We start from the raw sequence: 27,875 nt of genomic DNA on the forward strand, positions 1-27,875 counted from the left end.
TTTCACCTACAACACAATGGCTGTGGGGTGAAGTTTGAGAACCACAGAACAGGTGAGGTGATGCAGGGGCAGGCCCTCCCACACTGTAAGGTGTAGTGTGGTGCAGCAGAAGCTGATATTCCCGCAAGTCTCTTTGGAGGGAGCCGCATTAGACTCTTGAGCACCGATTGTATTCGAGATCTGTGGCTTAGAGATCACCGCAAAGTGAGGCACCACCAAGAGTTTGTCCCTATGGGCTCCAGGCCAAGGACGTGCCTGTGAGATAACTCCTGCCACATGGCTCTGTCAGTGCCTCACTGCCCGTGTTCCATCATGCCTGAGCGCCTGGCTCTTGGCTTACCCAGGTGAAAAGAATCTTTCAGTATCACCCACCCAGCCACAGATGCTTTTCTGCTTCTCTGTCAAGGCTGCGTTCCTGGCTAGGTGGGCAGGGCTGGGGTCTCTCTGGGCCAGTCTAAGTGGTCTGGGTTTAAGGCCTGAAGTGCAGTGTGGTGCCATAAAAGCTGGTATTCCTGCAGGCTTCCTCAGAGGGGGCTGTATTAGACTTGTGAGCACTGATTCCATTTGAGGTCTGTGGTTCAGAGATGACGACAAAGTGAGGTAACACCAGGAGCTTGTCCCTCTGGGGACAGGGGTGGGGATGCAGGGAGGCCGCTGTCAGCACCCGCCACCACAGGGTGGTCTGGCCTCCAGGGTATTTTCTAAACCTGGCAGAAGCGTGGGGTCAGAAGGGTGACCCCGGGCAGGAGGCTGCAGCGAAGACCAAGGGGATTCATGAGCCAGATCCAAGGAGGGTGTCTCCTAACCCTGCCTGCTTCATTAGACTCTTCTCCTGCTGGAGCCACGGGCTGTCAAGGCTGCCTTCCTTAAGGCATCAGGGCCGATGCTTGTGCACAGAGCTACCATCAGCTGTACAGACTGAGATGGGGTGAGTGCAGACTGGTCTATTCTCCAGGGCTTCAGGCTTGGGGCCTCCCTGCTTGCACTGTGAGCATAGGGAGAGCAGGGAGCACTCTGGGCATGTGTGTGCAGACTGGTCTATTCTCCAGGGCTTCAGGCTTGGGGCCTCCCTGCTTGCACTGCGAGCGTAGGGAGAGCAGGGAGCACTCTGGGCATGTGTGTGCAGGCTGAAGGGAGAAGTACTGGGTTTCGGAGAGGGAAGGAGGGCCCCACAGGTGCCCAGGGACACAGTAACCCTCTGACATTGCTGCACCAGCAAAGGCTTCCCAGCTCAGAAGACAAAAATGCATTTTAATAGTTTGAAGTGCGATGAGGTGTCTGCACAGCACCACAGCCTGAGTGAGGGAGGGCAGGGCCATCATACGAAGTAGGCGGCCAGGGCTGACATCTTGTCCTTGGGCCGCCTGGGGTTGGGCTTCCCAGGGGGCCTCCTGGCCCGGCCCCGCCCTCGACCCTGTCTCCTCCCTGGTCCACTGCGGTGCATGGGGTGGCAGGAGGCTGCATGCTTCAGCTCCACCAGCTCCTGGAAGACGGGGTCACAGAAGACGCAGCCCATGTGCTGTGTCTCATCACCTGGGAGTGGGGACTTGGCCTTGTTGAAGTCCACGTCAAGCAAGGCGGCCTCACAGACACTGCAGGTGTCGGCGGACACCCGCACACGGTGGGCGTTCTCAAAGCAGTGCGCCACCACGTTGCACTTGTTGCAGGCTACCTTCCACTTGGGGCCCGAGGTGGGGTCCAGCACCAGTACCCCACTCTCGCATTCCACGCACTGGCCGATGCCCAGCATGCTCAGCGAGTGCTGGCAGGAGGGGTGTGTACATTCATTGCAGCCCATGCCTGGTGGAAGAGGGGAGCCCTGTGAGGCATGCTTGCCACACCTGCCTGCCCTCTGCAGCCTGCTCCCAATGCCTCAAGCTCCTGGATCCCTCGTCCCAGCAGAAGGAACTCTTCTTGGCCTCGCTCCTGGGGACAGCTTTGCTTACGCTTCGGCTCCTGGCTGCTGTTACCTTTGTTTTCTGCTTATCTGAAACCTCCTCAACTCTTGAGGCCCCTTGCTGGTGCCATCCCAGTGGGTTCCAGCTGACTCCATCCCCACTTTACTTTGCTGCCACAGCTCGTTACTGGTAATGCCACATGACCCTCATGTCACTGGGCCACATGGAGCACCCTGTCAGCTGCTCTGGAGGCAGCAAGAGGGTGGAGATGGGGCCTCACTCTCCTGGCAGCCTCGGGGCAGACTGAGGCCTGAGGGGGCTTCCTGCAGAGCCCACGGTGAATGTGGGCAGACACCTTACTCCAGCAGGTTCCTGTTCTGGCTCAGTGCTCTCTGACCTGCCTGCCTGGACACATGCTCTCCCTTCTCCAGTAATGAGGATGAGAATGGAGGACAGTGGTGGACGCTGACTGGGGGTGCCCACTCACTGGGTGGGTCCTCTTGCTCACTCAGCTCCAGAGGGATCACTGCACACCTGTGCCCAGGTCCTGAAAGTAGACTAGGGTTGCCTGCTTAATTCTGACACAGAGAGAGGGTGGCACTGGCTGGCTAAGACCTGAGCAGTGCCCCAGCTATATCCAGGGTCTCTCGTCTCAGTGCCAATGAGTGCAGTAAAAGCCAGGGTGAGGGGTCCCCTTGGAGTCCGGCCTGGTCCAAGGCAGGAGCTGGCACTGAACAGAGACTGCAGCTGCCTGTGAACAGGAGGGAGTGGCCGCACTCACCTTTCTTCATGTCTCGGAAGGGTGGGTGGTTGTAGCAGTAGGGGCACAGTGGGTAGCTCTTGCCCCGAGAGCCTGATGACCACAGGACCAGCTCAAAGTCGTCCAGAGGGCAGCGGAGCTCCTTGTAGAGCTTGATGGTGCCATTTTGGGGGAGTGTGTAAGTCTCGTCACAGTGGGAGCAGTGCAGGCGGCTTGGCTTGGCCTGCGGTAATGCCAGGCAGGGGGTGTGAGGGTCACTGAGGCCACCGACTTGGCCCCTGCCCCACTCCTCTCATAACACACCATATGTAACCTGTCATGTAGAACCTGTGACACACTGCCAGGCAAGGACCCTGAGACTCCGGCCCTTGCCCCAAGCATGCAGAAAGGCAGTTTGAAATCCCTGTGCATTGGTGTGATGTTAGGGAAAGCACCGTGTGTTTGCATGGCCCAGTGGCTGTGTTTGAGGGGTCATGGGGACACTGGATATTTTTCGGCAAGGCTGCTTTATGCTCATTCTTCTGTGACAATCAGGACAAAGAATGTAATTCCTACATGACCAACGATAAAGCTGAAGCCCACAGGGGTGAAGCAGCTTGCCCAAGTCAGTGCTCCCCGAACCTACCTGGATGTACTTCATGAAGCGGTGGCACTTCCCGCAGCGTGACAGGGGCTTGCCTGTGGCCGCCAGGGGTGAGAAAGACACCTCCATTAACTCATCCATGCCTGCGGGCAAGCAGAGTGCAGAAGTCACCTCTCTCATAGTCTCTGGCAGAAGGCGCCACCATACGTGGTCAAGGGTTTGAGTGTGAGAGGGTCCCTGCAGGTGCTGGTTTCTACTGTCCATGGCAGAACGGCAGGGCAGCAGCTCCGTACATCAGAGCACATGCTCTTGGCCATGTGTGGTGCAAATGCACCTGCTCTTTTAACCAAGCCAGGTGGTGTCACTACCCTGACCTACAGAGGCCTGGAGCCCAGATCTGGGAGCTGGTCTTATGTGGGGACCGGGGTCCCCAGGTGTTGGCTGTGCTGACAGAGGGTCCTCTGATGAGGGGCAGGCCAGAGGCAGACTCTACCTGCAATGGAGTCGACAAAGTAGTGGAACTTCCTCTTGAACACGTCCAGGGTGTGGCCCAGGACCTGGCGGTAGTCGGCCTTGCCCTGGGCGATCAGGTTCAGCTGCTTCTCCACTGCACTTCGGATGGTGGGGAGCACTAGCTCTGCATCTGCAAGTGGGCAGGGGGCAGATACTTCCCTGAGCACTCATGCCCAGAGCCTGCCCACCCCTCCTGCTCCGGCCCGTCCTCCTGGCCTCTGCCCTGTCCGCCAGTCCACAGCCTCAGATGGTACCAGGCTGGCTCCTATACCCCCAGACCTTTCCTGACTTCTCACCCGGAAATCTCAGGCAGAGTGCCCGGTGGCTAGAACCACATCACAGATGAGCTCCAGGCTGCCCTTGGGCCAGTTCTGTGCTCCTCCCTCTCCCCTTGGCCTCTGGGGAACCTCCAGAGGATAGAGCTGAGGCACCTTCGCCTCCTCTTTTGGTTCCCTCACACATGTCCATTCAGCTTTCAAACACACCCAGCTCCTGCTCTGGGCAGGTCCTGGGGGTCCTGGGGAAGCGCCCCTTCAGTGGTGTTGAGGGAGTGCATGTGGGGCTGGGGGATCACTCCAGGGCAGGGCCTGTCTGGAGGGGGCGGCAGAGCCAATGCCCAGGGAGAAGCTAGGAATTCCCGGTGAACCCTGGGGGCAGGGCCGAGGGACTCACCAATCTTGTAGTAGCCGTGCACCAGGACAATGCCGAGGTTGGTGGGTTTGAGCCGGCGCCCGCTCTCCACGGTGACATAGTTGCGCTGGCAGATGTTGTTGATATGCACAGGGATGCTGGCATCTGTGCCTGCAACGTACAAGGCCCCAGGGTTCCTGGCCTACCCTGGACACGCCTCACTGAACTACATGCTGTAGCCACTGCCACAGGGCCCCTGGTGCTCAGGCTCTCTCACGGCTCCTGGCCACCCACAGGAGGGAGGGCTGTGCTCTGAGCACCCACTGCACTGTGCTGGGCATCAACTGCATGCCTTTCATGTTCTGCCTTGAGAACACAAGGGCAGCCCTCTCTGCACGGGGTCTACTCCTGCTTTATGGTAGAGGCTCGGAGGTTAAGGAACTCTCCAAGGTCACAGTGCTTATTCTGTGCCTGGTAAACGTGACTTCTTTGGCTTCTCCTGCCTGGATCCTGTGGCACCCACCTGGTCCTGGAGCCAGAGCCCCCTCTACCAGAACATGGAGGTGCTTACAAGCTCACTGCAAAGACACTTCCTGTCTCCCATCTCCTCCCTCTCTGCAAGGCCTGTCACGGTACACAGGGCAGGCTCCCAGTCCCCAGGATTCCTCTCTCCCACCCAGAGCCTTCCTGGCAGAGGGGCGCAGCAGAGGCTGAGGCATTCTGACTATGGTGGGTGCCAGTCAGAGGGGCAGAAAAGAAGCTTAGGCTCCCTGCACTCTCACCAGCATGGGCAGGTGACATACACCTTCCCAAAGCAGCTTGCAGAGAATATCACATGGGAAGAAACTGGCCTCCAGGGGCTAAGGAGCCTGTCGAAGCTCGGCACCTGGTGTGGCAGGCTGTGGGTAGTATGTGCTGCCACCATGTGAGTCTGCCAGGTGCCATGATGTGTGGTATGGGCTCCTCTGCAGCATGTGCCCTGCCCGCTGTATTCTCACCCCAGACCTGGGTGGCGGCTCCTGGTTAGGCCCCTTTTACACACTCCTGGGGGCTCAGTCACAGGCTCAGACCATTCTCCTGTTCAGAAGGTAACACCAGAGCCCTCTTCACTGTCACAAACTTGTATTGGTGATTGGGTCTTGCTCACTGGATACCATAGGGCTGCCAGGAGCCACAGTAACCCATCAGTGGGAGAGAGCAGAAGACGCAGGGGGAGCACAGCCCACACTCCACAGTGGGCTGAGGGCTGCTATTTCAGGACCTTGGCAGGTGCCCTGGACCTCTGGGAGGAGCAAGCCCAGAGCTCTGCTCTCCTGCCAAGGTTGCCACAGTCACCAGGACCCTAGCCTGGGGAGAGACACTCCCTGAGAGTCCACCTCTATGACCACTGCTGGAGCAGAGCCTGGACACAGTGGCTGTGACATCCCACAGGCCTCTGGAACCCATCAGCCAGGCACAGCTGGAGATGAAGCCACAGGCAACAGGCAGTGCCCAGCAGTGCGAGTGCCACCTGGGAGAAGGTTCTGTCAATGAGGCTGGCCCCCAACATATGAGACCTCACTCAGCCCTAGGCCTGAGGACTTGTGAGGCCACCTCTCCTGTGAGGAGTGTGCACTGGTGACTACATTTTTGCTTTGATAAACTCCCCTGGGCTGCCCATTCTTGGTTAGAAACTTCTTGGTCACCCTTTGGGGAGCCCTGTCCCTTGGACAGGCATTTCTGTTCCCTCCGCCAGGGAAGCAGTTCCTGTGAGAGCTCATTTCCCTGTCATGTGACTTCAGGACAGACCAGGCTGGCTGTGTGGACTGAGGAGACTGCCAAAATGATTTCTATGAGCCATTTGGCATCTGGGCCAATCGTCAGCACTGTGGGCATTAGTCAGTGTGTGCCCACCCCACAGTGCACGAGGGCACATCTGGGCCTTCACAGAGAAGGCCAGGTTCTGAGTGGAGGCCTCGGGAGGGGATGCCTGCTGTGGACCTGCAAGGCTGGCCACATGTGGGGTCATCAGTTTCCAGATACCAGTCCATGGATGGGTGCTGGGCTAGGCACATAGGGGTGGCTGGGCAGCTTTGTGAGTAGACTCTCAGCCTGAGTGCTGGAGACAGAGCTGGCTCTGGGGCCTGGGCAGGCATACCCACCGATGCCGTGCTTCTCCATGAGCGTGATGAGCTCAGCCTCCGTCAGGTAGTCGGGTGGGCTCGTCTGCTTCTCCAGCATCTTTACCTCACTCACAGTGAAGGTGTCACCCCGCTGGCAGGTGGGCAGGCTCTCCTCCAGGGGCACGCTCTGCCAGGGCATAATCTCCGTGAAGCCTGGAAAGACAGGTGCCACCACTCAGGGTCCCCAGCCTTGAGGGGCCTGGGTCTCAGACCCTGGGCCTCCCATTCCCAGACACAATGTAGAATGGTTTTTTTTTGTCTGCCCATGAAGGTGGGGAGGAGGAAAGCTGGGCCCGCAGTGTGACCTGGTGAGAGGACGGTCTTCCCAGAGCAGGTGAAGAGCTCTGGCCCAATCCTGAAGGAGATGGTGCTCTGCAGGTACTTGCAGTCATGGCTGACTGTGGCGATGAAATGTCTGGTGATGTATTCGTAGAGCCGCCATGCGTCACCCCCTGCAACAGGCCAGGGCTAGTTAGCTGGGAGCCAGCTGAAGGCTCTGATCGTGAGGAGCCCCTAGCACTCTTGCTTGAGCAGCAAGGTCCTGCTTCCAGGGCCACTGTGTGGGACACACTGCAAATTCAGGGAAGCAGGAAAGAAAATGTGCAGGAAGGCTGGACGCGGTGGCTCACACCTGTAATCCCAGCACTTTGGGAGGCTAAGGCAAACTCCTACTTGAAGTCAGGAGTTTGAGACCAGCGTGGCCAACATGGTGAAATCCTGTCTCTACTAAAAATACAAAGAAATTAGCCGGGTGTGATGGTAGGCACCTGTAATCCCAGCTACTCAGGAGGCTGAGGCAGGAGAACTCCTTGAACTTGGGAGACATAGGTTGCAGTGAGCTGAGATCAGGCCACTGCACTCCAGCCTGGGTGACAGAGCAAGACTCTGTCTCAAAAAAAGAAGAAAATGTGGAGGAAGGGAACACAAACCTCTGTGCCTCAGTGGTTCCTTCATGGCTGCAGCTCCTCCCACCCTGCACAACCTCTTGCCCCTGCTTCTGGCAGGACTATTCTTCAGGTGTGGGCCTATCCTTCTACTGTCTCGTGACATGACACCATCACTTCAAATTCAGACTGTCCACAAGTGGCCCCTGTCTCTACCTGCACTGCTCTCCCTTCCTCATCTGCCTTCTCCTGGCACTTGGACCACTGGTACCACCTCAGGCCAGCTGGGAGGTAGGAGGCACCCCCTACACCCCACCGCTGAAACCTGCCACTCTCTGCCTTGGTTTCATTTATGTCCCCTGTATCGTCTGCCCCCGTGCCTCCCTGCAACAGCCACCTGCACCTGCTGCCACCTCTTCATTCCTGGCCTGTTCCCACAGTAATGAAGCTCATTTTCCAGGTGACTCCCCCCTTGCCCCAGCCAGGGCAGGCAGGGGCTGAAGGAGCCCCACATTGCCAGCAGGGCCTGCAACCTTCACTGTCGAAGCTTGCCTTTCCCTCCCTGGAAGCATGGCAGGTATGGGGTGAGAGGGGTACCTAATTCAGCTTCTGTGGCAGACCTCATGGGGGTGATGGGGGGATGGTCGCCGGCATCGTGGCCTTTCCGTGGGCGGTTGATACCTTCTGCTAACAACCGCTTTACCTGAGGGAGAGAAGACAGAGCAGAGTCTGTGGCTGGGCTCGGCTGCCTGCCTGGGTTTGGCTCAAGTACCAGACCTGGTCCTAAGGCCTCAGTGACACATACACATGTGGGGGCCGGCCTGGCTCAACTCACCATGTCAGCCCAGTAGGGGTGGTTGGCCTGCTGCCGCAGAGCACCCTTCAGGTCAAAGTTCTCAGGGTAGTGGGTGGTCTCTGTACGTGGGTAGCTGATGTAGCCTTGTGTGTAGAGCCGCTCGGCTGTCTGCATGGCGTGCTGTGGTCCCATGCCTGTGAGAGACAGGAGGCTCTCAGAGGGTCAGGTGCCTACCCTGATCTGTGTACTCAGGCTCCCCGCAAGGTGGCCAGCCCCTCCTGGAGGGTAAGGGTGGCTCTGGACAGGCATGGCTAGAGTGCAGAGCTGCTGGCCAGGTGGGCACCTATGCCACACAGCCTTGTCTGAGGTTGAATCCTGCACCTGTGAGAGTGGGTCCAGGAGGGGCCTGATGGGAAACGCTGCTCACTCAGGACTCGTGGCCATGGGGATAAGACATGGCCTTCAGAGCACTGCTCCCTACGCACTGGCCACGGAGCCATAACCATGCCTCGGGTTGGCTGACGGCAGAGTTAGCACATAGCCCATTTTGAGCCCTTGGGTATTTCTGTCCTCATGGCACTCTGGGGCCACTGAGGGGGGCTCGCCTTGTTATTTCCTGGCCAGCAGAGGCTGGCACTTAGCTAGCAACCACTCCCAGCATTGCTGCCCTCTGATGCCACCACTCTGAGAGGACACTGCCAATAGTTCCCTGCAGGGGGGCACCAATGCCTAGGGGCTGACAGCTTCCAGAGACCACCAGCTTTCCAGCCCAACCCCCTCCTAACTACTGCGGAGACAAGGCTGAAAGGAGACCAGGCTGATAGGCGACGTTCACACTAGTTCCCAGAAGGTGACATAGCTGCTCAGGGACTCTAACATCAGGATGTCCCCTCAGGGGGTGACCAACTTTAACACCTTTACAACCTAAGGAGTGAAATCCTCACGAGGCTCAGATCTTGAAACCTCAGGCACCACCTTGCCTCCTTGGGCACTCACTGCTCCAGGCTGAACCTGCTTCTACAAGCCTGCCTTAGGAAGCCTTCTGGAGACTAAATTTAGAGAAATGTCCCTACTTACCCAGAGAAGAGCTGGCTACACGCAACATCTCCACAGTGTTCAGGGCCAGAGGCCTCTGCTTGGCCTTTTCTTTCCTGCTTGTGGCCTCCACCTGGAAGACAGGATAGTCAGTGATTTGGGGGAGGAGGAAGATACCACCATAGATGAAATCAAGATGTGTGGATAATGAGCTTAGGAATTCTCTTAAAAAAAAATAAAGAAGTGTGGACAAAGGGTCTGGTCTCATTCATTTGGTCTCCCTGCTTCTCCAATTCATTTCTTCTCAACAGTTTAAAGACTTGATTGAATATTTATTCAGGACCAGGACCAGGAAGGGTAAAAGAATAAAAATTTTCTTTAAAAAAGAATTTTTTAAGAGACAGGCTGGAGTGTCTATTGCCCAGGCTGGAGTGCAGCGGTACCGTCAGAGCTTACCCTCAGGTACCATCAGCCTTGAACTCCTGGGTCAAGTGATCTTCCTGCCTCAGCCTCCTGAATAGCTGAAACCACAGGAACACACCATCATACCTGACCAATTTTTTATTTTTTCAATTTCTTGTACAGACAGTATCTTGTTATGTTGCCCAGGCTAGTCTTAAACTCTTGGCCTCAAGTGATCCTCTCACCTCAGCTTCTCAAAGTGCTAGGATTACAGGCATGTGCCACCATGTCCAGCTACTTTAAAAAAATTTTTTTTTTTTTTTGAGACAGGGTCTTCCTGTGTTCCAGGCTGGTCTCAAACTCCTGGCCTCAAGTGATTGAATATTCTTTTCTGAGAATTTTCTAGGGGAATAGAAAACCTGGAAGACTGAGGAGGAGTCAGAAGAGCTGCAGATGGAAATCCTACAGAAGCCAGCATCAGCCAGGCTACAGGGAGGGCAAGTGGGGCCCGTCCCAGGACAGTGCTGCTCCTTGCTGTGGGGAGGGCTGCTGCCTGTGCCTGGTAGTACTGCTACCTCTTCTGATTTTTCAAGAGAAGCTAGAAGGTAGAATTTTCGTGTGAAATCTCCTAATTTTTAAGTACTGGTAACTGCTCTGGCATTTCTGTAAATACCTCATAGGCAGTGAAGTGCACCCGTGAGCTGTGCTTGACTGGGGTCCCACCACTGTCTACCTCTGCTGAGCATTTGTTCAAAGAGACACCTCTTTGTTTTGCCTACGGCAAGAACAATCCAAACAACTCAACTCCTTGCCCTTGCCAAACCCACGTAGGCTGGTCAGGGCAGTGCCTTCTGCATTCCTGACTGACAGATGTGGGTGCTAACATGGAGATCAGCTGTTATGCAGCAGGGAGTCTGGGCTCCCTGAAGTAAGGGCGGGAGGCGGCGACAGTGTCTCTCCAGGAATGTGATCAATGCTGACAGGCTGGAGCAGCTTTAGAAGTCTCAGATGTCTGAGACCTTTTGCTGCCATGGCATGGCGGGCAAAAGTGCACTCAAGGAAGGTCGAAGAAGGACAAGGAGAAAGCGGCTAAGGAGGCCAGGCTGTGTCTCAATGGATCTGGTAGCTGTCATGCCTGTAGCATGTTTACTTCAGTAGCCACAGATGGGTCCCCAACCTGTGCAGCCAGGTCACCTCATCCTTTTCCTAACAACCAAGCAGCATGTCCTTCAATTCATAGAAACCCTGAGTAAGAAACGTAATCCCATAAAAACATGCAAGCTGATTAAATTGGGATCTCCAGCCTCTCCCCTGCTAGCTGTGACCTTGGGCAAGTTCATCAACATGCACACAGGTCCTTCTACAGTTGCTAGCTTGAATCTCTGTGTGAAATGAAGACCTGCCACAAGGGAGTAATAGGTCACATGAAAAGGGGAGAGTGGAAGGGGCCTGACAAAGTCACAGGTGTACACAGCGCCTGGTATGGAGTGGCCACGCAGTACATTGTGGCATTGGGCAGAAATATCTTAGTAGGAGTATATGGGGGAGTAACCATTCCACTTTCCAAAAAGATGGCTGTGTTTCAGAAAGGGGGAGAAAGATGTGGACTATGGTCACAGGCTGTTCCTCCAGTGGGAGCCATCTGAGGCCCACCCTCACCCAAGGCAACTGTGATAGGTGTGGGTGGAGCAGGCGCACCTGGGCTTCCTTCTCCAGCTTTGTCATGTTTAAAAACATCTGTGCAATCTCCCGGTCGAACACTCTTACTCGGTCCCAGTCCAAAAGGAGAGATCTGTCTTTGTCAGTGTTAACCTGCGGGAAAAAGGATAAAGCGTGAACACACAAGAAAAAGTCTCCAGGTGAGCCCAATGCCAGGAAGAACCAGGACAGATGAAGCTGGTCCTTGTCTGGGAGCAAAACAGCCCTGGCTCTAATGGCTCACAGCTATACCTGTTGGGGTGGGCAGATATGCAAGCGGACATCCTCCCTCTTCACCCCAGCCTGGAAACCAGGCAGCCAGTCTCAGGAAGGGGGCCTGAAGCTGAGGCTGATGTGTCCTTAAGAAGCACCTGAGCCCCTTCCTCTCACACCACCCCTGCCTATCCCCAGTGCCTGGCCAGTGCTAGGTATGGCCACCATGGGGGTCCCAAGCCTGTTAGCCATAGCAGCTCCAAAGCAGGGTCTTACTATGTAGCTTGGGCTGGAGTGCAGTGACACGATCATAGCTCACTGTCCTTGGACTCTCCTCAAGCAATCCTCTTGCCTCAGCCTCCCAGGCTGTTGGGATTACAGACATGAGTGACTGGCCTAGCTGTATTAAGTCTTACAGTGAGTTTTGTGAAGGCTTTTAGTTGAAGAAAGGGTTCTAGGAATTTTAAAAAGTTTGAAAGCCAATGGCCTCAGTCCAGTGCTTGCACCTGACCACTGCAGCCACTGCTTCCTGTGGGATAACCTCAACCTCCACTGCCAGAGCTGAACTCGTTCCCACTTATCCAGATTCAGCACATACAGGCCCAGTCTCTTCCCACTGTCCTCATGAAGGCTGGGGTCCCTCAGCCCTGGGCACCACAGACCACTTCCAGGAATAGCCGCCCACACTTCTGCCCTCAGCCTGGGGCCTGCAGGCTGATGATGATGGAAGACTCTCAGGATCCATGCCCCAAACCCAGAAAGCCCCAGCATGAATAGAGAAAGGCAAGGAACCTTGGCCTGCAGCACCCAGTAGGTCTCTGGTTTGAAGGACTGGATTTTATCATGTCTCTCCACGCAGAATCCCAGGGTTGGAGTCTGACATGGCCCAAAGGAGATGAGAGAGCTGTCTAAATCACCGTATTTCCCCTGGAAATATTTAGTTTGAAACCTGGAGGGAGTGGTAGGGTAGGGGGAGGGGAGAGAAAGATATTTTTGTCACTGATTCACTCAAGACACTATTATGGCCACCCATGTGAGTCCAGCCCAAGGCCAGGGGTGGTTTGTGAAGGAGGTGGCACTAGGTGGTGTCCCCGCTTAGAAGCCAGTGAGAGCAGAGTGGGTACAGCCTTAGAGAGGATTCGTATACGCACATGGGTGACAGAGCCAGTGAGAGAGTAGATAGAAGTTTCTACTGTCTCAGGCCAGGAAGACTTCTATTCTATTCCACCTACTGCACACTCTCCTCAGGACTCCCACAGTATGGACAAACATACTTTATCAAGCAGGGCCTATGTGATCTCTGTCAGCTAAATAAACAATTTTCTAGGGCCGAGCATGGTGGCTCACGCCTATAATCCCAGCACTTTGGGAGGCCGAGGCGGGTGGATCACGAGGTCAAGAGATCGAGACCATCCTGGTCAACATGTTGAAACCCTGTCTCTACTAAAAATACAAAAAATTAGCTGGGCATGGTGGCGCGTGCCTGTAATCCCAGCTACTCAGGAGGCTGAGGCAGGAGAATTGCCTGAACCCAGGAGGCGGAGGTTGCGGTGAGCCGAGATCGCGCCATTGCACTCCAGCCTGGGTAACAAGAGCGAAACTCTGTCTCAAAAAAAACAAAACAAAACAATTTTCTTCAGGTCTTTTTTGTTTTTGTAGAGACAGGGTCTTGCTGTGTTGCCTAGCAGGAGTGCACTGATGGGGAATCATAGCTCATTGCAGCCTTGAACTCCTGGGCTCAAGTGATCCTCCCACTTCAGCCTCCCAAATAACTGGGACTACAGGCTCACACCACCACACCCATCTAATTAAAAACAAATTTGGCTGAGCACAGTATCTCACACCTGTAACCCCAGCATTTTGGGAGGCCGAGGGGGGCAGATCACCTGAGGTCCAGAGTTCGAGAGCACCCTGGCCAACATGGTGAAACCCTATCTCTACTAAAAACACAAAAATTATCCGGGAGTGGTGGCGCACACCTGTAATCCCAGCTAGTCGGGAGGCTGAGGCATGAGAATCACTTGAACCCAGGAGGCAGAGGTTGCAGTGAGCTGAGATCGTGCCACTGCACTCCAGCTTGGATGACAGACAGTGTGAGTCTCAAAAAAACTTTTTTTTGTTTTAGGTTATGTGCAGTGACTCACATCTGTAATCCCGGCACTTGGGAGGCAGAGGTGGGCAGATTGCTTGAGCTCAGGACTTTGAGACCAGGCTGGGCAATAGAGTGAAACCCTGTCTCTACAAAATACACAAAAATTAGCCAGGCATAGTGGTGCACAGCTGTAGCACTTGTGGTGGGAGGCTCAGGTAGGAGGATCACTTGAGCCCAGGAGGCAGAGTTTACAGTGAATGGAGATTGCGCCGCTGCACTCTAGCCTAGGCAACAGAGCAAGACTCTGTCTCAAAAAAAATAATTTTTTTTTTTTTTTTTTTGTAGAGATAGGGTCTTGTTATGCTGCCTAGACTGGTCTCAAACTGCCAACCTCCAGCAATCCTCCCATCCTGGCCTCCCAAAGTACAGGGATTATAGGTGTGAGCCACCGTGCCCAGCCTTCTTCAGGGTTGGTGAAATCCCGTTGCTCATCCGGGCTCTGGGAGGCCTGGGCGCCCCTGAGAGGGACCAGTAGAAGCAGGGCTCTGGCTGAGGGAGAGTAAGGGTATACCCAGGACTAAGCAGGTATGGCCAGCACCTGGTGAATGCACAGCCGATGCGCAGGTCCAGCTCCTGGCGAGCATCCACTGAGAGTGCCTCGTTGTGGTCAGGCTCGCCCAGGCAGGCCATGGCATTACAGATGTCTGTGTCCGTGATGGAGCTAAACCTGGCCCGGAACACAGTCTTCTCGCCGCCATGAGCCTTGTTCATGACGGGCAGAACAGCATCAAGAACCTGGGGGTGGGGAGTGGCCAGCTGTGACCCACCTCCCAGATCCCTGCCATGGTTCCCCACCCCACTGTGAAACTTGGCTCCTTCCAGGGAAGAGCACGTGTGCTCAGCCCCCTCTCCTGCCCCTGCCGGACCCTCTCTATCCCCTTGGCTTTCCAGAAGCCCTGGGTTCTCCATAACACCCCACCATGTGGCTTCCTTTCCTTCCATCTCAAAACGCATTCAAACACTCCCTTCTCACTCCCGCCCTCTCTCTTCTGATCCTCTGCTTTAATCCCCACCAAATCAGGAAATGCTACTGCCAAGTACATGAGGGACCTCTTAGTCCCCAAATCCATCCCATGTGATCCAATTCCCTGCCTTCTAGAAGGAGGGAAGGCTTGGAAGGGTGGGTGGAAATTTTAAAAGACTGGAGAAAAGACAGGGAAGGAAAAAAGAATGAAGGCAAAAGGAAATGGGCAAGAGCAGGAAGGCCACAGGTGGTCCCAGCTTGTGGTGGGGGCAGCTGGGCTAAAGCACAGCAGGGGTCCTGGAGCCGAGACTCACTAGGAAGGCCATGCAGTGGGACTAGGGTCGCCGCCGGAGCCTGGCCTCGCAGCTTCCTTACGGGGAATAAGTGGCTTCATTTCTGAAGGGAGAAAGCCCTGTGAGCTGCCCCCATTCTCCACTCCTAGATGCAAAGGCCCCCAGGGAGAAGCCACCCTGCAGGGGAGGAGAGGGTATCTGAAAAGGGACAGAGTGTGATTGCATTTGCTGAGGGTGCTGTACTGTAACAACAGGTGCCTGAGCTCCCTATCTCACTGGAACCAGCTCTTGAGCCTCGGGTGAGAGCTGGGGTGCAGGAGTACAGGGGCAACGCATAGAGAACAACAGCCTGAAGGGTACCAAGTGAGATCAGCAGTCACGACCACTGTGAGGGCACCATGGCCAAGGCAAGCATTGGGCCTGGGGTGTGCACAGGGAGCTGCCACCTGCTTCTCTGCAGGGCTCCCAGAGGTGGCTGGAGGCGGGAGGCATCCTGGGTAGAGCAGGAGATGAGCAGAGTGAGGCCTGCAAAAGGAGCTCAGTGTTGAGGTCGGGAATCAAGCAGTATCAAGCCAAGGTCTCTGAGAGGTCACGCTGGGCACAGGATGCTGAAAATCAAGCTGCCCTAAGCCAGCCCCATTCTGAAACCTGCATCTACCCAGACAATTCTGCCCCTCCTATGTTCACTGATACAGTGCATTCCCAGCTGCGGAGGAATACTTGACCACCCTTAGTAGAGCCTATGCAGTTAAAAGCACCTATGGAGTTTCAGAATAAAGGGAGACGGGAGGTGTTTTTAAACCAGTAGGGTATTCCCTCGTTTGGTCCAGGAATGATGTGACTGCTGGTGTCAGTTTGGGGATGGTGTCAGAAAGACCATAAGTGAGGACCAATCTGAACTTCACACTCACCTCAAAGCAGATGTTCTCCCCCTCCTTGTCGCAGTCCAGCCACAGCACAATATAGTCGCAGCCTCTGCCCTCCACCTGCCATACAGCACAGGTTCACACGCACCCACTGCAGGCCCGGCTCGTGCCGCCTGCCCCCAGTGCTCCCATCCAGCACAGGGCTTGGGCCCAGGCCCTGAACCTCAGCTAGAAGAACTGGTACCGGGGCTGGACAAGGAGCTGGCTGTGGCGAGGCTGGCTCAGCTAACAGAAAACAATTAAGTTTATAACTGCTGCTTTTGGATCCCCAGAACCAAAAAAAAATATATATCTATAGATAGATATAAATGCAACAAGATCTCAAACCCCAAAACTGCCCAGAAAAAGGGTTAAAATGAAATAACCCTAAATGATAACAGCAGTTGTCTTGGGTAGTATGATTACAAATATTTTTTTTGTCTTTCTACTTATCCGTACTTTCTAGTTTTCCATATCTGTATGCATTTGTTTTAAAGTTAAAGGGGAAAAAAATCTCCAACCAAACAAGCTATTTTCTTTTTTTTTGAGATGGAGTCTTGCTCTGTTGCCAGGCTGGAGTGCAATGGCATGGTGTTGGCTCACTGCAACCGCCGCCTCCCAGTTCAAATGATTCTCCTGCCTCAGCCTCCCAGGTAGCTGGGATTACAGGCGTGTGCCACCACACCTGGCTAATTTTTGTACTTTTAGTATAGATGGGGTTTCACCATGTTGGCCAGGATGGTCTTGAACTCCTGACCTCGTGATCCATCCACCTCCTAAAGTGCTGGGATTACAGGCGTGAGCCACCATACCTGGCTGAAACAAGCTATTTTCAAAGCAGAAGACCTGCTCTCCAGGACTGAGGGCTGGCAATATCAACTGCCTTATGTGTGTTGGAGGTGCCTGAAGGTGCCTCCTGGGCCAGCAGGGGGCACTCACAGAAAGAGCTAGCAAAGGCTCCCCTGTCCAAGGGGGATTAGGACTCAACCAAGGGTGGGCAAGGACATCTGAAACTGCCAGCTGTGGAGGGGTGGGGGCCCTGGTGTGCTCATGCCCAGGCCAGCCCCACGCACCTGCAGGAACTTCACCATGTTCAGCTTGGGGTTAGCTTCTTTCTTTTCCGTGGGAGCTTGGCTGAACAGCTCTGCGGGGTCTACTTTGTCCCACTTGTTGTATTTTCCTACAAACCAGTCATAGTGACATTGAATCACATCTCAGTTTACAGGGGCTTGGCCTCTGAGACCATCATAACAACAGGAGGATGTTGGTCTCATCCCACAAATGAAGAGGGGAAAGCTTGGAGAACAGTTTGCCCAGGGTCATCCTGATGATCAGAGGCAGAGCCAGGATACTGGGTTCAGGCTTTTGGTAACCCCCTCCCATCCAGTCTCCTTTCTGCTTGGCTGCTTAGAGGGCTGCTGCTCAGTTATCACTTCTGGGACTTTCCCTGTGGCTGGGAGCACCATTCCTGGACTGGCTCGCTTTGCCTGAGCACTGGATCCCACCACTGGTGCCTTCATTGGCACTTCCAACCTGGGTTTCTGGAACCCAGCACTCTGTGGGGCACACATGTGCTCAGTCATTCCCATTAGAGGACCGATCTTTTTAAGCCTCATGCTCAACATATTCACCTAATCATCTACGGAGGCCCAATTCTTGCATGCTCAGCCACCTGGCTTTCTTTTAGGCCCCATTTCTTTTTTTTTCTGAGATAGGTTCTCTTTCACCCAGGATCAAGTACAGTGATAGGATCATGGCTAACTGCAGTCTCGACCTCCCAGCCTCGATCCATCTTCCCACCTCAGCCTCCCAAGACTACAGGTGCACACCACCGTGCCGGCTGATTTAAAATGAATTTTTTTTTTTTGTAGAGACAGGGGTCTCACGATGTTGCCAAGACTGGTCTTGAACTCCTAGGCCCCATTTTTTTGCATCCTGGGAAAATAAGGTCAGACAGAGCCAAATTCAAATCCTGGCTCCCCACTTGCCAGCTGAAGATAAAACTTGGGGTCCAAATGTTCAGCCACACAACTCAGTCACCATCGTTGTCATTGCTGTCATCAATGAGCAGCAAGAACAAGGGCTGAGGCTTTGCTGTGTGCCAGGCCCTGTGCTGAGTGCTCTGCCCTCACTGTCACACTGAATCCTTACAGCCTTGGGAAGCAGATGGCATTGCTGTGAGACCCATTTCACTATGAGAAGTAGAAACTCACAGAGGCTGTCATTGGCCCCATGTCCAGCCAGTGAGCCAGCAGAGCAGGGGGAGAAGCCTGGAACAGACTCTTGCCAACCACACAGCCCTGCACCTACATCCAGCGGGTCCCTAATGTAGGCCCTTCCAAGGTACGTGATAACAGTAACAATATGGGAATGACGGCAGCCACCAAATGACCGACAGATGATGGTCAAGTAGGAAACAGCAGCAGCCTTCTCTCAAATGCCTGCACAGGTCAAGCCCTTCCTAAGAAAGGTGCTGTCACTTAGTCTACACAGGAAGCCGTACAGGGAAGGCAGTGACTAAGGGGTGCCACTACAATGGGCACCCAGGGCTGAGCTCCAGAGACTATGGTCTGGGCAGTGTACCCAGGGACCCTCTCATCACCACTCCATGATCTGCTGGCCTTATGACTCATGGAGTCAGAACAAACTTCCCCACCTAGAGGCATTTCCTGGCTTCAGCTGGACCCAGGCCAGTGCCATGCAGAACTTCCTTTGGTAGAATGGAGGGTAGGAGGGCTTACCCAGGAAATCCAGGGTCATCACGTGACCACAGACAGATGTCATCTTGAAGCGCACTGGCTGGCCAGCAAAGGTCCCAGTGTACTCATGGACTGAGCAGGCTCCATTCAGCCCTTTGTGTGAGGACAGGCTCCCTGGGCGTGGGGAAGCACAAAGTGACTGGCTGCTCCGGCTGAGCTGAAGGCACTGTGGAGACTCCGGCCCAGATGCCACCTCTCAGAAGGCCAGAGTCCTCTTCCCCCAGAATGATGAGCTTCTGCAGCTTCTGCAGACCTCTGCAGGTAACTGGGCGCTGCAAGATGGGACAGCGCCCAGGGAAAACAGCATCTGCCGACAACCTAGCACAATGCACTCTTGATGTAGAGCCCCAGGCTGCCGGGAGCCAGGAGCAGGCAGGGGCGGGCTCTTTCTCTACATTTATACTTTCACTCTTCAATTCCATTTTTGCCTGACTTCACTGAAACATTATTCATCATTTACTAAAACGGATTCTAGATCCATTACCAGGGACCTTCTAATTATCGAATTCTCACCCTCTCCACTGACCATACTCAGCCATACTTTTTCAGCTTCTGGGCACTGGGCACCATTTTTGGGGTCTCCTGTCCCCTGCAGACCATGACTTCTCAGCTGAACTAGGGTCTCTTTCTCCCTCAACTACTGGACCACGGGGAGGTCAGGTAGATGCCCGTCATTTCTGGGTACTAGCATCCAACACTCTATTTGGAGGGAATTCAAAGATGGGGGAAACAGCACCCTACCAACCACCCTAGTGACCAGAGTAGGGAGTGAGTGGCAGACATTTCCTCTCCAGCTCCCTGGTGTCTCAGGAGTGCCTGTGGCCACAGCTCAGTGCATTGGCTACTCTGGAGTGATGTGAGGTCCAGAGGATAGTGGGAGTGCCCAGGGGTGACAATGCCTGGGGCATAGCCTCATCAGACCTCGACTGGGGTGAGGTCCTGGCTGTGTCTCCTTATTTCCAGGGCTGGTTTCTGCTACTTGTACCCAACAGTCTTGCCAGGCTCGGCACTTGGATAATGACTGTGCCTTCTGCTTCACTGTAAGCTGTGCCTTGTGCCTTCTAAGAACCCCAGCTTTGGCACATGCCAGGAGTGGAAGCAAATGCCCCCCACAGTGACATACTGAGACGCTTCATTACCACCTGATGAACTGAACCAAATCTACCCCAGCCAGCATGAAATCACATTAGGAAAAATAAATGTCCTGCAACACATAAATGACCATGCTTACAGACCAAAGCAAGAAAACAAGCGTAGGGCTGGTCTCTCCTACCTCTAGAGAGGATTTTGGCAATTGACTGCGCCAAGGATGGCTTTTCAGCAACCATGAGCACAGTCTTCATCTTGTCTCAGCCTTCACACTCCAGTTTCAGGGCACTGGCAATGAAAAAGTTTAGACTCCACTCTTCTGCAGCACAGCACTATTATCAGTGCTGACTCCTAAAGAGAAGAAAAGACACTTAGGGAATAGCAATGCTGTCAACAGAACCTATACCATTACAAGGAAACTCACTTTAACAAAGGAAAAACAAGACCAACCTGAGGCAAGAAGAAAAATTAGGGAAACTTGTAGACCTCTGAGATATAAAAAACTGCCAGGTCAACTGAAGTGGCTCAGAGATGATCCCGGGAATCTGGTTCCATGTGGGGGAAGGTGAAGTGGCTCCAATTATCTCAGGTCAATTTTATTCCTAAATCCATGCCAGGAAGAAGCTGGGGGCTGGAGATCTGCAGTGACGGGTCAGGGCAGGTAGATGCCTAGCCCTCCTCTCTGGACTGGCTCTTCCACCTACAGGTGGATTACCTGGAGAGAGGAACCACCGTGGCCAAGAGCAGCACCTCCACCTCAGGTAAGCACTGGGATGCCCTGGGACACTTCACAAAATGCAGATGACCAGACTGGGATCCCCAGGTCCTTCCAATCCATGATTGGGCCTGAGACCCTTTGTCCCAGCCCGAGCTGACATCAGGGCCCTGTCACATCTATCTTCTACCTACTCCGCTCCACCTCTTGCTTTGCAGGCCATGCTCTGGACAAATTAAATCAAATATCATCATCAAAGGAAACATGCATTTGAAGCCTCTGTGCCTGTGCTCACCTGCCTGAGGGAAAGCTCCACCAGGCTGGAGGATGCAGCTGGACAGCTCACAGGCCCAGCTCAAGTGCTGACTCTTCTTTAAAGAGGTCTCCCAACACCACTGGCTGGATAAGTCAGCTCTCCTCTGCCCGTGGCTCTTGGGCTAAGTCTCCATTCCAACCCATTAACATTATGTCATCATCAGCGACTACCTCACCCCCTAATAGGACATAACAGGCTTTGTGTCTGAATCGCCGTTGGCCTTTGCAACAGCTTTCTGTGCTTGACACATGACATTCAATACCTGCTGGCCAAGTAAAAGAAAACCACATGAATGCTTTTTGTTTTTTTTCCAATCATTATAAATGTAGTACTGATGTTTATAAATATAGCATTGTATTGAAAAAAAAGATTTGTACTGAGACAACTGGGAAAACTGCTAGGCAAAAAAATAAAGTTAGACTCCTGCTTCCTAACTCCCACTAAAATCGATTCCAGATCTAGCAAAGGTTTGAGTAGAAATAATGAAACCAGAAGAATATTAGGAAAGACACGTGCTTTTAAAATAAATCTCATGAGCTGGGTGTGGTAGCACATGTCTATAATAGTGTCAGCCACTCAGGAGGCTGAGGCAAGAGGATCACTTGAGGCCAGAGTTCAAGACTGTTGTGTGCCATGACTACACCTGTGAATAGAATAGCCACTGCACCCTGACTTAGGTGACAGCAAGACCCCATTAAAAAAAAAAAGGCTAAATGAAATAATCTCGGCATGAAGAAAAAAAGAACCACCTGGGCACGGTGGTTCACACCTATAATCCCAATACTTTGGGAGGCCAAGGTGGGCAGATCACTTGAGGTCAGGAGTTCAACAACAGCCTGGCAAACATGGCAAAACTCCGTCTCTAACAAAAATACAAAAAATTAGCTGGGTATGATGGTAATCTCAGCTACTTGGGAGGCTGAGGCAGGAGAATCGCTTGAATCCAAGGAAGTGGAGGTTGCAGTGAGCCAAGATGGTGCTACTGCACCCCAGCCTATGCAACAGAGACTCTGTCTCAAAAAATAAAACAAAATAAAATAAAACACCACCAAAGTACCTCAAAACTGAGAAGTACTTGAAGCATGTTTAAAAGCACTTGCTCTCCTTTTCTGTGAGCTGTCTATTCCCATTTGTTACCCACTTTTTTCAACAGTTGTTTTCTTATTTTAGGAATTATTTGCATAATGAAGAAATTAGCACTTTGTGGTATCACATCATGTTCAACAACACTCAAGGAAGAAACTCAGAGCTACAAGGAGCTTGTGCTTATCTCACAGGCAGAGACTCAAAGTCGATGCACACACAGCAGACAAGGGCGTGGGGAAGTTAAACGGGAACAACCTCTGTGAACAGCGATTCAGGGATCCCTCTCAAAGGACAAGTGCACATCCCAAAATTCCACTCCTTGGAATGAACTTACTAGTCCAGTTATGTATTGAGCACTTACTGCATGCTTGGCCTAGTCCTGGGTGCAGGGAATATAGCACAGAGCAACACCAGGTCCTGTCCTCCTGGAACTCATGCTGTAGTACAGAAGCAGGCGAGGGAAAGGGCAGGGCTGGGTGACACCTGGGGAAGAGTCCAGGCAGAAGGAGCAGGGAAGGTGAAGTCCTTGGGGAGGAGGTGGCTGGGCAGGGGGGCTGATGGGGCTGAGGGAGGGAGCAGGGGTATAGAATATGGGTCTGCTCTAGGGGTGCTGGGAGGCAGCAGAGGGTTTGCATCGGTCTGGGATAATCTAACTTCAAGTGTTAAAGGGAACTCACTGGCTGCCACATAGAAGAGGGTGACTGGGCCCTGGGTAGCAGTGGTGGAGGCTGAGAGGGGAAGTGAGAGTCTGGGCAGGTCTGGGATGGGTGGGACATGGGAGGGGGAGAGGAAGATGAATCAAAGATGACCTGAGGTAGGGGCTGGGCATGGGCTCACACCTGCCATAGGCTCACACCTGCAATCCTAGTGCTTTGCGAGGCCAAGGCAAGAGGACCACTTGAGGTCAGGAGTTTGAGACGAGCCTGACTAACATAGTGAGAACTTGTCTTTACAAAAAAGAACTTTGGTTTAGGCATGACAGGAAGGGACTGGCAGTCTGAAGCAGGGCTTCAGGTGTGTTAAATGTGACCTGCCCAATGGACAGCCTGGGTGGCCTGGAGGCAGCAGCAGCAACGTGGAAGGAGCCCAGGCTGGGGGTTGGGAGATGAGGCTAGCAGGGTGAGTCAGGAGGGGTAGGGTCGCGAAAGCCATAGGAAAGGGCACTTTAGGGCAGTCATCACCACATGGGGGACAATGACAGGCCAGGCGAGGTGGCAGCTGAGACCTGACCACGGGGTCTGGCAAACTGAGAGCCCTGGGTAACCCTGACGGAACCATCTGGTGAGTGACAGAGGTGAAAGCTGCATGGCGTGAGCTCGACAAAATCTGGGCGAGGGGAGAAGGCTAGTAGTGCACTGTCCCCTTTTGTTTTAGGATAGAAGCTGTGCCAACATGTTCTCCGTTGATGGGGCTGCTCCAGCAGAGAAGGAAAAGATGCATGCAGGAGGGGTAGGAACTGCTGGAGTGATGGCCTTGGGACGAGGAGGAGCAAGAGAGACAGCCAGTCAGCACCCAGGTGATGCAGAGCTGTGAAAGGGCTGCATTTCTCTTGGTGGAGGAGCCATAGTATGGCTGTCCACGGAGGAGGGACAGGTGGTGACACTTCGGGTAGGCCCACAGCAGAGGAAGCACTGGAGTTAGTTAGATGGGAGAGTCCAGGTGAGTAGGAGGGAGAGGGAGTGGGGCTGGGGTTGAGGGGAGAAATTATGAGGACAGAACCTGACTCTGAGTTGGGTGAAGAGGGAGGTGAGGGTTGGGGAGGGTCCACAGAGGGTGTGCTCTGTGGGGTCCAGGAAGTGAGGCATGAGAGCAGGAAGTCGGAGTCAAAGAATCAATTCCCAAGGGGTGGCAGGTTCAAACAGGAATTACAAGGGGCCCATGTGGTGGTCACCCATGGAGGGCAAGGGCCATGTGACAGGTAGAGAGTGAAGTCACCTGGGAGAGTCACAGGAGCCAACAGTCGGCCCTGGCAAGACTGTCCACATGGAGCCTGAGTCCCCAGGAGGCAGGACAGAGTGGCACTGGAGTGGGCTCAGACTGGGCATGGTGGTGCCTGTGATGAGCCACATCACTGGGGGTTCTCTGTAGCATTGTTAATCATGATAAAAGATTAGAAACAAGGAGGTGGTGAAATAAAAGCATGGCATTCTCTACAGTGGAGCACCTGGCAGCATTAGAAAGGAAAGCATCTGCTTGGTACACACTAATGTGGACTGGATCACTGAAACACACTATGCTAAGAAAGCTGGGCACGTAACGGCGTGTACAGAGTGTTGCTGTCTGTGATCACACATATGCGTGCACACATGTGCACTTGATTATGAAGAGGCGGTATGTGTGGGTGGGATGCAAAACAAATAGTCAAAGCAGTCACCTGGAGGGGTGTGAGGGACTGGAGGTTAGGGCTAGGGGGGCTGCCTCACCATATTCCCTTCTGTACCTTTTACAGTTAGCATCTGGACACAGGTGACTGAGGGAAAAGAACTAAGACAGGGGATTTTAAAATAAAATAAAACCAGAAAAATAGAGGACGGTTGGGAAGGGGATGCTTAGAAAGGATGCCAAAGGAAGCTCCTTCACTAAAGGGGCTTCTGCTGCTTGTCATGCTGTGTGGGAGGAGGCCCAAGGTCAGCCTTGGGCTGTCAACCTTGTCCTCCACTTCAGAGATCATAGGATCACAATGAAATCAGTAATACTGACCAGAAAGCGGCCCCAAATAAAATGGCAATTTGTTTTTTTCCTCAAAATAAATACATGGATGTTCCCCCTAAATACAAAACCATCCCAGAGTGAAAGAGCCGAGATCTTGTGGAATGATGGCATTGTCTGCAGATGAGCTCCCTGGCCCATGACAGCTCCAGCTGCATCTCCCACGGCCCTGCTCCGCATCTGGTGCCAGCAGTGTCTCTCCCACAGTTGTCAGGTTCAGTGCCATATTTCTGGCACCCAGCATGCACTAAATGCCTGCTGAGTGAATGAATGAACAAGCGGAGTGGTTGTGATTGGCCTCTGCTCTGTTATGTGGATGTTTTGATTCTACCAAAATCAGAGGCCCAGAACTGAGGTTTAAAGGAGACCTAGAGATTCCCCCTTCTCTCACCCTGAGAAGCCAGAGGCCAAAAGGGAAAACCAACAGCAGAGAGGGATTGGTCTGTGAGGGTTTGAGTTTCCCATCTCTTCCAGAGTAGGAAGTTTTGTCCTAAAATGTTTCCTCAGATTTTCTCATGTCTGCACCACAGAGTAGGCAGCAATTATGTATGACATAATGAGGACACACCAGGCACCAGGCAGTCCTGCCAGCATCTTAGGTAGGGGTGGGTGCTGCCATTGTACTGGCCTACAGTGGGACTGTGGGGCCAGAGAGAACAGAGCTCCAGTGGCTGGACTCCAAGCCTGATCCTGCCGTGCCTCTATGAGCACTCTGATGGAACAGCAGGCTGACTTTGCTTTCCTGTAGCATTCACCACTACACCAGGTACAGCCTCCATCTACTTATTTGGCTCTTGTCTTAAAGCTCCTAGAATGTAAGTAAGTGGCAGGAGAACAGGGGTTTTGCTTTATTCATTCTCATGGTAAACAGATGGTGAGCAAATACTGATTGAATGAATGACTGAATATATAAAACAATAATTTTACCTGCAAGGTGAATAATAAAAATGCTTTTAGTTCTCTAAAATGTAGAGTAAACATGTAAAATAAACACTGACTTTAGGCTGGGCAAAGTGGCTATTTTTCCATTAAGGCACATCTCCCATTTCAAAATGGAAATCAATGAGAACAAAACCTGAAAGCAATGGTCTGTAAATTTCATTTTCAGTTTTGCTTTACCAACATTATTATTCAAAACATAAAACATTATTATTCAAAACATAAAACAAAACCTGAAAGCAATGGTCTGTGAATTTCATTTTCAGTTTTGCTTTACCAACATTATTATTCAAAAACATAAAAACCTAAGTTTTTGCTTTTTTTTTAAGCATAAGTATACAAAAATGACCAGAAATAGGTTCTTCTCTTTTTTTCTTTTGAGATGGGGTCTCACTCTATCACGTAGCCTGGAGTGCAGTGGCACAATGATGGCTCACTGCAGCCTCAAACTCCTGGGCTCAAGGGATCCTCCTGTCTCAACCTCCCAAGTAGCTGGGACTACAGGTGCACACCACCACACCTGGCTAATTTCTAGTTTTTTTTTTTTTGAGAGATGGGGGTCTCACTATGTTGCTCAGGCTGGTCTGAAACTCTTGGCCTTCAGTGATTCTCCTGCCTTGGCCTGCCCAGCCCTGTCCTCCTATTTCAAGAAGGGAGATTAGCAACAGCTGAGAGGGTGCTGACAGCAAGCACCCCAAACTGGCCTGTAATTAGGAGAACTGAAAGTGAAGTAAAAAGGGAGTAGCAGGTTAAGCTATTAGTACCTTGTCAATTCTCACCAGCAATAGTACCAACGATTTGTGTCTTTGGGGACACAGTAAACCTAGAAATTTCCTTTCATGTCTGTGTCTTAGAAACCAGCAGATGTGGTTTGGGAATAGAGGCCTAGCAGTAGTCTGAATAGCATTAAAATTCCTAGGATCTACCACCTCAGTAACTTTACCAAATACTTCTAGAATCAGGAAAAGAGGGAAACAAACGACCATTTCTTAAGCTCCTTCTTTGTACTAGGCACACCATAGCTATAAACACTCTTCAATCTTGCCAAGAACCCTATAAGGCAGGCGTTGTAATTTTTTTAAAACGTTAGTAAACGGAGGTTCAGAACAATTCACGCTAGTGTCAGGTGACCTTGGCAAAGGAATCCCAGGACTGGCTAGCCATCAAGCCCAAGTTAGGCTGGCCTCTCAGGTCCTGTTTCCAAAGGTGAAGATAAAAAGGCAAGACGAGGAACATCTTACCTTTCATTTCTGCGAGAAATTATTGCCCCTGGATTCCAGCTAATTTGTTCACAAAAGCACCCTACTTCATTGACAGATAACAGGTCAGAGAACCTGGGCGCCTTTAAACGATCTGGGCCCCGGCAGATGGATGCACAGCCTCTCTGAGCCTCAGTTTCCCTACCAGTGAGATTGTCCCTATAGCAGACCTCACGTCAAAGATCTGTGGGAGGGTTCGAGGAAGAAAGGTATTAACCACAGCGCCTGCTGCTTGCAGGCACAGGGCGGGCCCATCTTCACCTCCCTGAACAACCACAGCAAGCCCCAGGGAAGAGGGTCCCGACCGCCAGGAAAGAGGCTACAAGAATGCAGAGCCCACCCAGGGTCCTCTCTCGAGCCCGCGGGTCTGCCGCCGGCCAGCGTTCAGGAAACAAGCCCGAAAAAGGTCTGCGCTTCCCGCTTTTCTGAGCTGCCGGGCGTGAGGCCCGCAACTTGCCGCTCACCCGCAGCCACACGGCGAATCCTGCTCCGGTCCTTACTACTGGGCGGCCACAGGCAACCCCTACTCCCTGGTCCAGCCGCTTCTGGCGTCCCCGCGTCCGGTGTGCTAGCGTCTGCCCTCCGGCTCCTGCGCGTCGGCGTCCTTAGGTTCCGTGGCTCGCGGGTTCCGGGAGCACCCCCAGAGAGTGGCGCTTACACGCTGCGCGGACCGCAGGGGTCCCCAAGCTCTGCACCCAGATTCTTCCCCGCCACGGAGAGACAATCATGACAATTATAATTACAATGTTTATGAAAACTGGCATGAAAACATCTATGAAGCTAATAAAATAATAAAAATGCACGGATGTGTGTATAGCAGGCTTCTTTCGATGCTGTAAAACCTCCGTGGAATGAATGAATGATCTGTGTAAAACATATCTGGAAGATGAATTGTAAAACCAAGTTATTTATTTATTTATTTTGAGACGGAGTTTGGCTGCAACCTCTGCCTCCCGGGTTCAAGCGATTCTCCTGCCTCAGCCTCCCAAGTAGCTGGGACCCCAGGTGCGTGCCATCGTGCCTGGTTAATTTTTGTATTTTTAGTAGAGACAGGGTTTCACCATTGTTGGCCAGGCTGGTCTTGAACTCCTGACCTCAGGCGATCCTCCTGCCTC

General features: G+C 52.9%; 1 protein-coding gene across 14 annotated transcripts in view; it reads right to left on the reverse strand.

The window, feature by feature from the left end:
* Positions 1-1,231: 1,231 nt before the first annotated feature.
* Positions 1,232-27,875, reverse strand: part of TOP3B (DNA topoisomerase III beta) — a 49,066-nt gene continuing 22,422 nt past the window's right edge. The window contains exons 1-19 of one of the 14 annotated variants that reach the window (XM_009007391.5): positions 27,225-27,307; positions 20,187-20,281; positions 19,921-20,087; positions 18,630-18,761; positions 16,962-17,068; positions 15,895-15,969; positions 14,265-14,461; positions 12,367-12,523; positions 11,362-11,475; positions 9,304-9,394; positions 8,266-8,420; positions 8,028-8,133; positions 6,852-6,998; positions 6,526-6,699; positions 4,427-4,555; positions 3,735-3,884; positions 3,284-3,384; positions 2,680-2,881; positions 1,232-1,800 (exon numbers count right to left, since the gene is read on the reverse strand). In XM_009007391.5, the coding sequence (XP_009005639.1) occupies positions 1,319-1,800; positions 2,680-2,881; positions 3,284-3,384; positions 3,735-3,884; positions 4,427-4,555; positions 6,526-6,699; positions 6,852-6,998; positions 8,028-8,133; positions 8,266-8,420; positions 9,304-9,394; positions 11,362-11,475; positions 12,367-12,523; positions 14,265-14,461; positions 15,895-15,969; positions 16,962-17,068; positions 18,630-18,761; positions 19,921-19,990 (2,589 nt within the window). In that variant the 5' untranslated portion in view covers positions 19,991-20,087; positions 20,187-20,281; positions 27,225-27,307 and the 3' untranslated portion in view covers positions 1,232-1,318. Of the gene's footprint in view, positions 1,801-2,679; positions 2,882-3,283; positions 3,385-3,734; positions 3,885-4,426; positions 4,556-6,525; positions 6,700-6,851; positions 6,999-8,027; positions 8,134-8,265; positions 8,421-9,303; positions 9,395-11,361; positions 11,476-12,366; positions 12,524-14,264; positions 15,740-15,894; positions 15,970-16,961; positions 18,966-19,920; positions 20,088-20,186; positions 20,452-27,100; positions 27,308-27,875 lie in introns of those variants that run through there. The other 13 variants (XM_078335956.1, XM_002743578.8, XM_078335972.1 and 10 more) reach the window with 13 other exon arrangements.

Source organism: Callithrix jacchus, chromosome 1 (assembly GCF_049354715.1).
Source record: "Callithrix jacchus isolate 240 chromosome 1, calJac240_pri, whole genome shotgun sequence".
Lineage (NCBI taxonomy): Eukaryota > Metazoa > Chordata > Mammalia > Primates > Cebidae > Callithrix > Callithrix jacchus.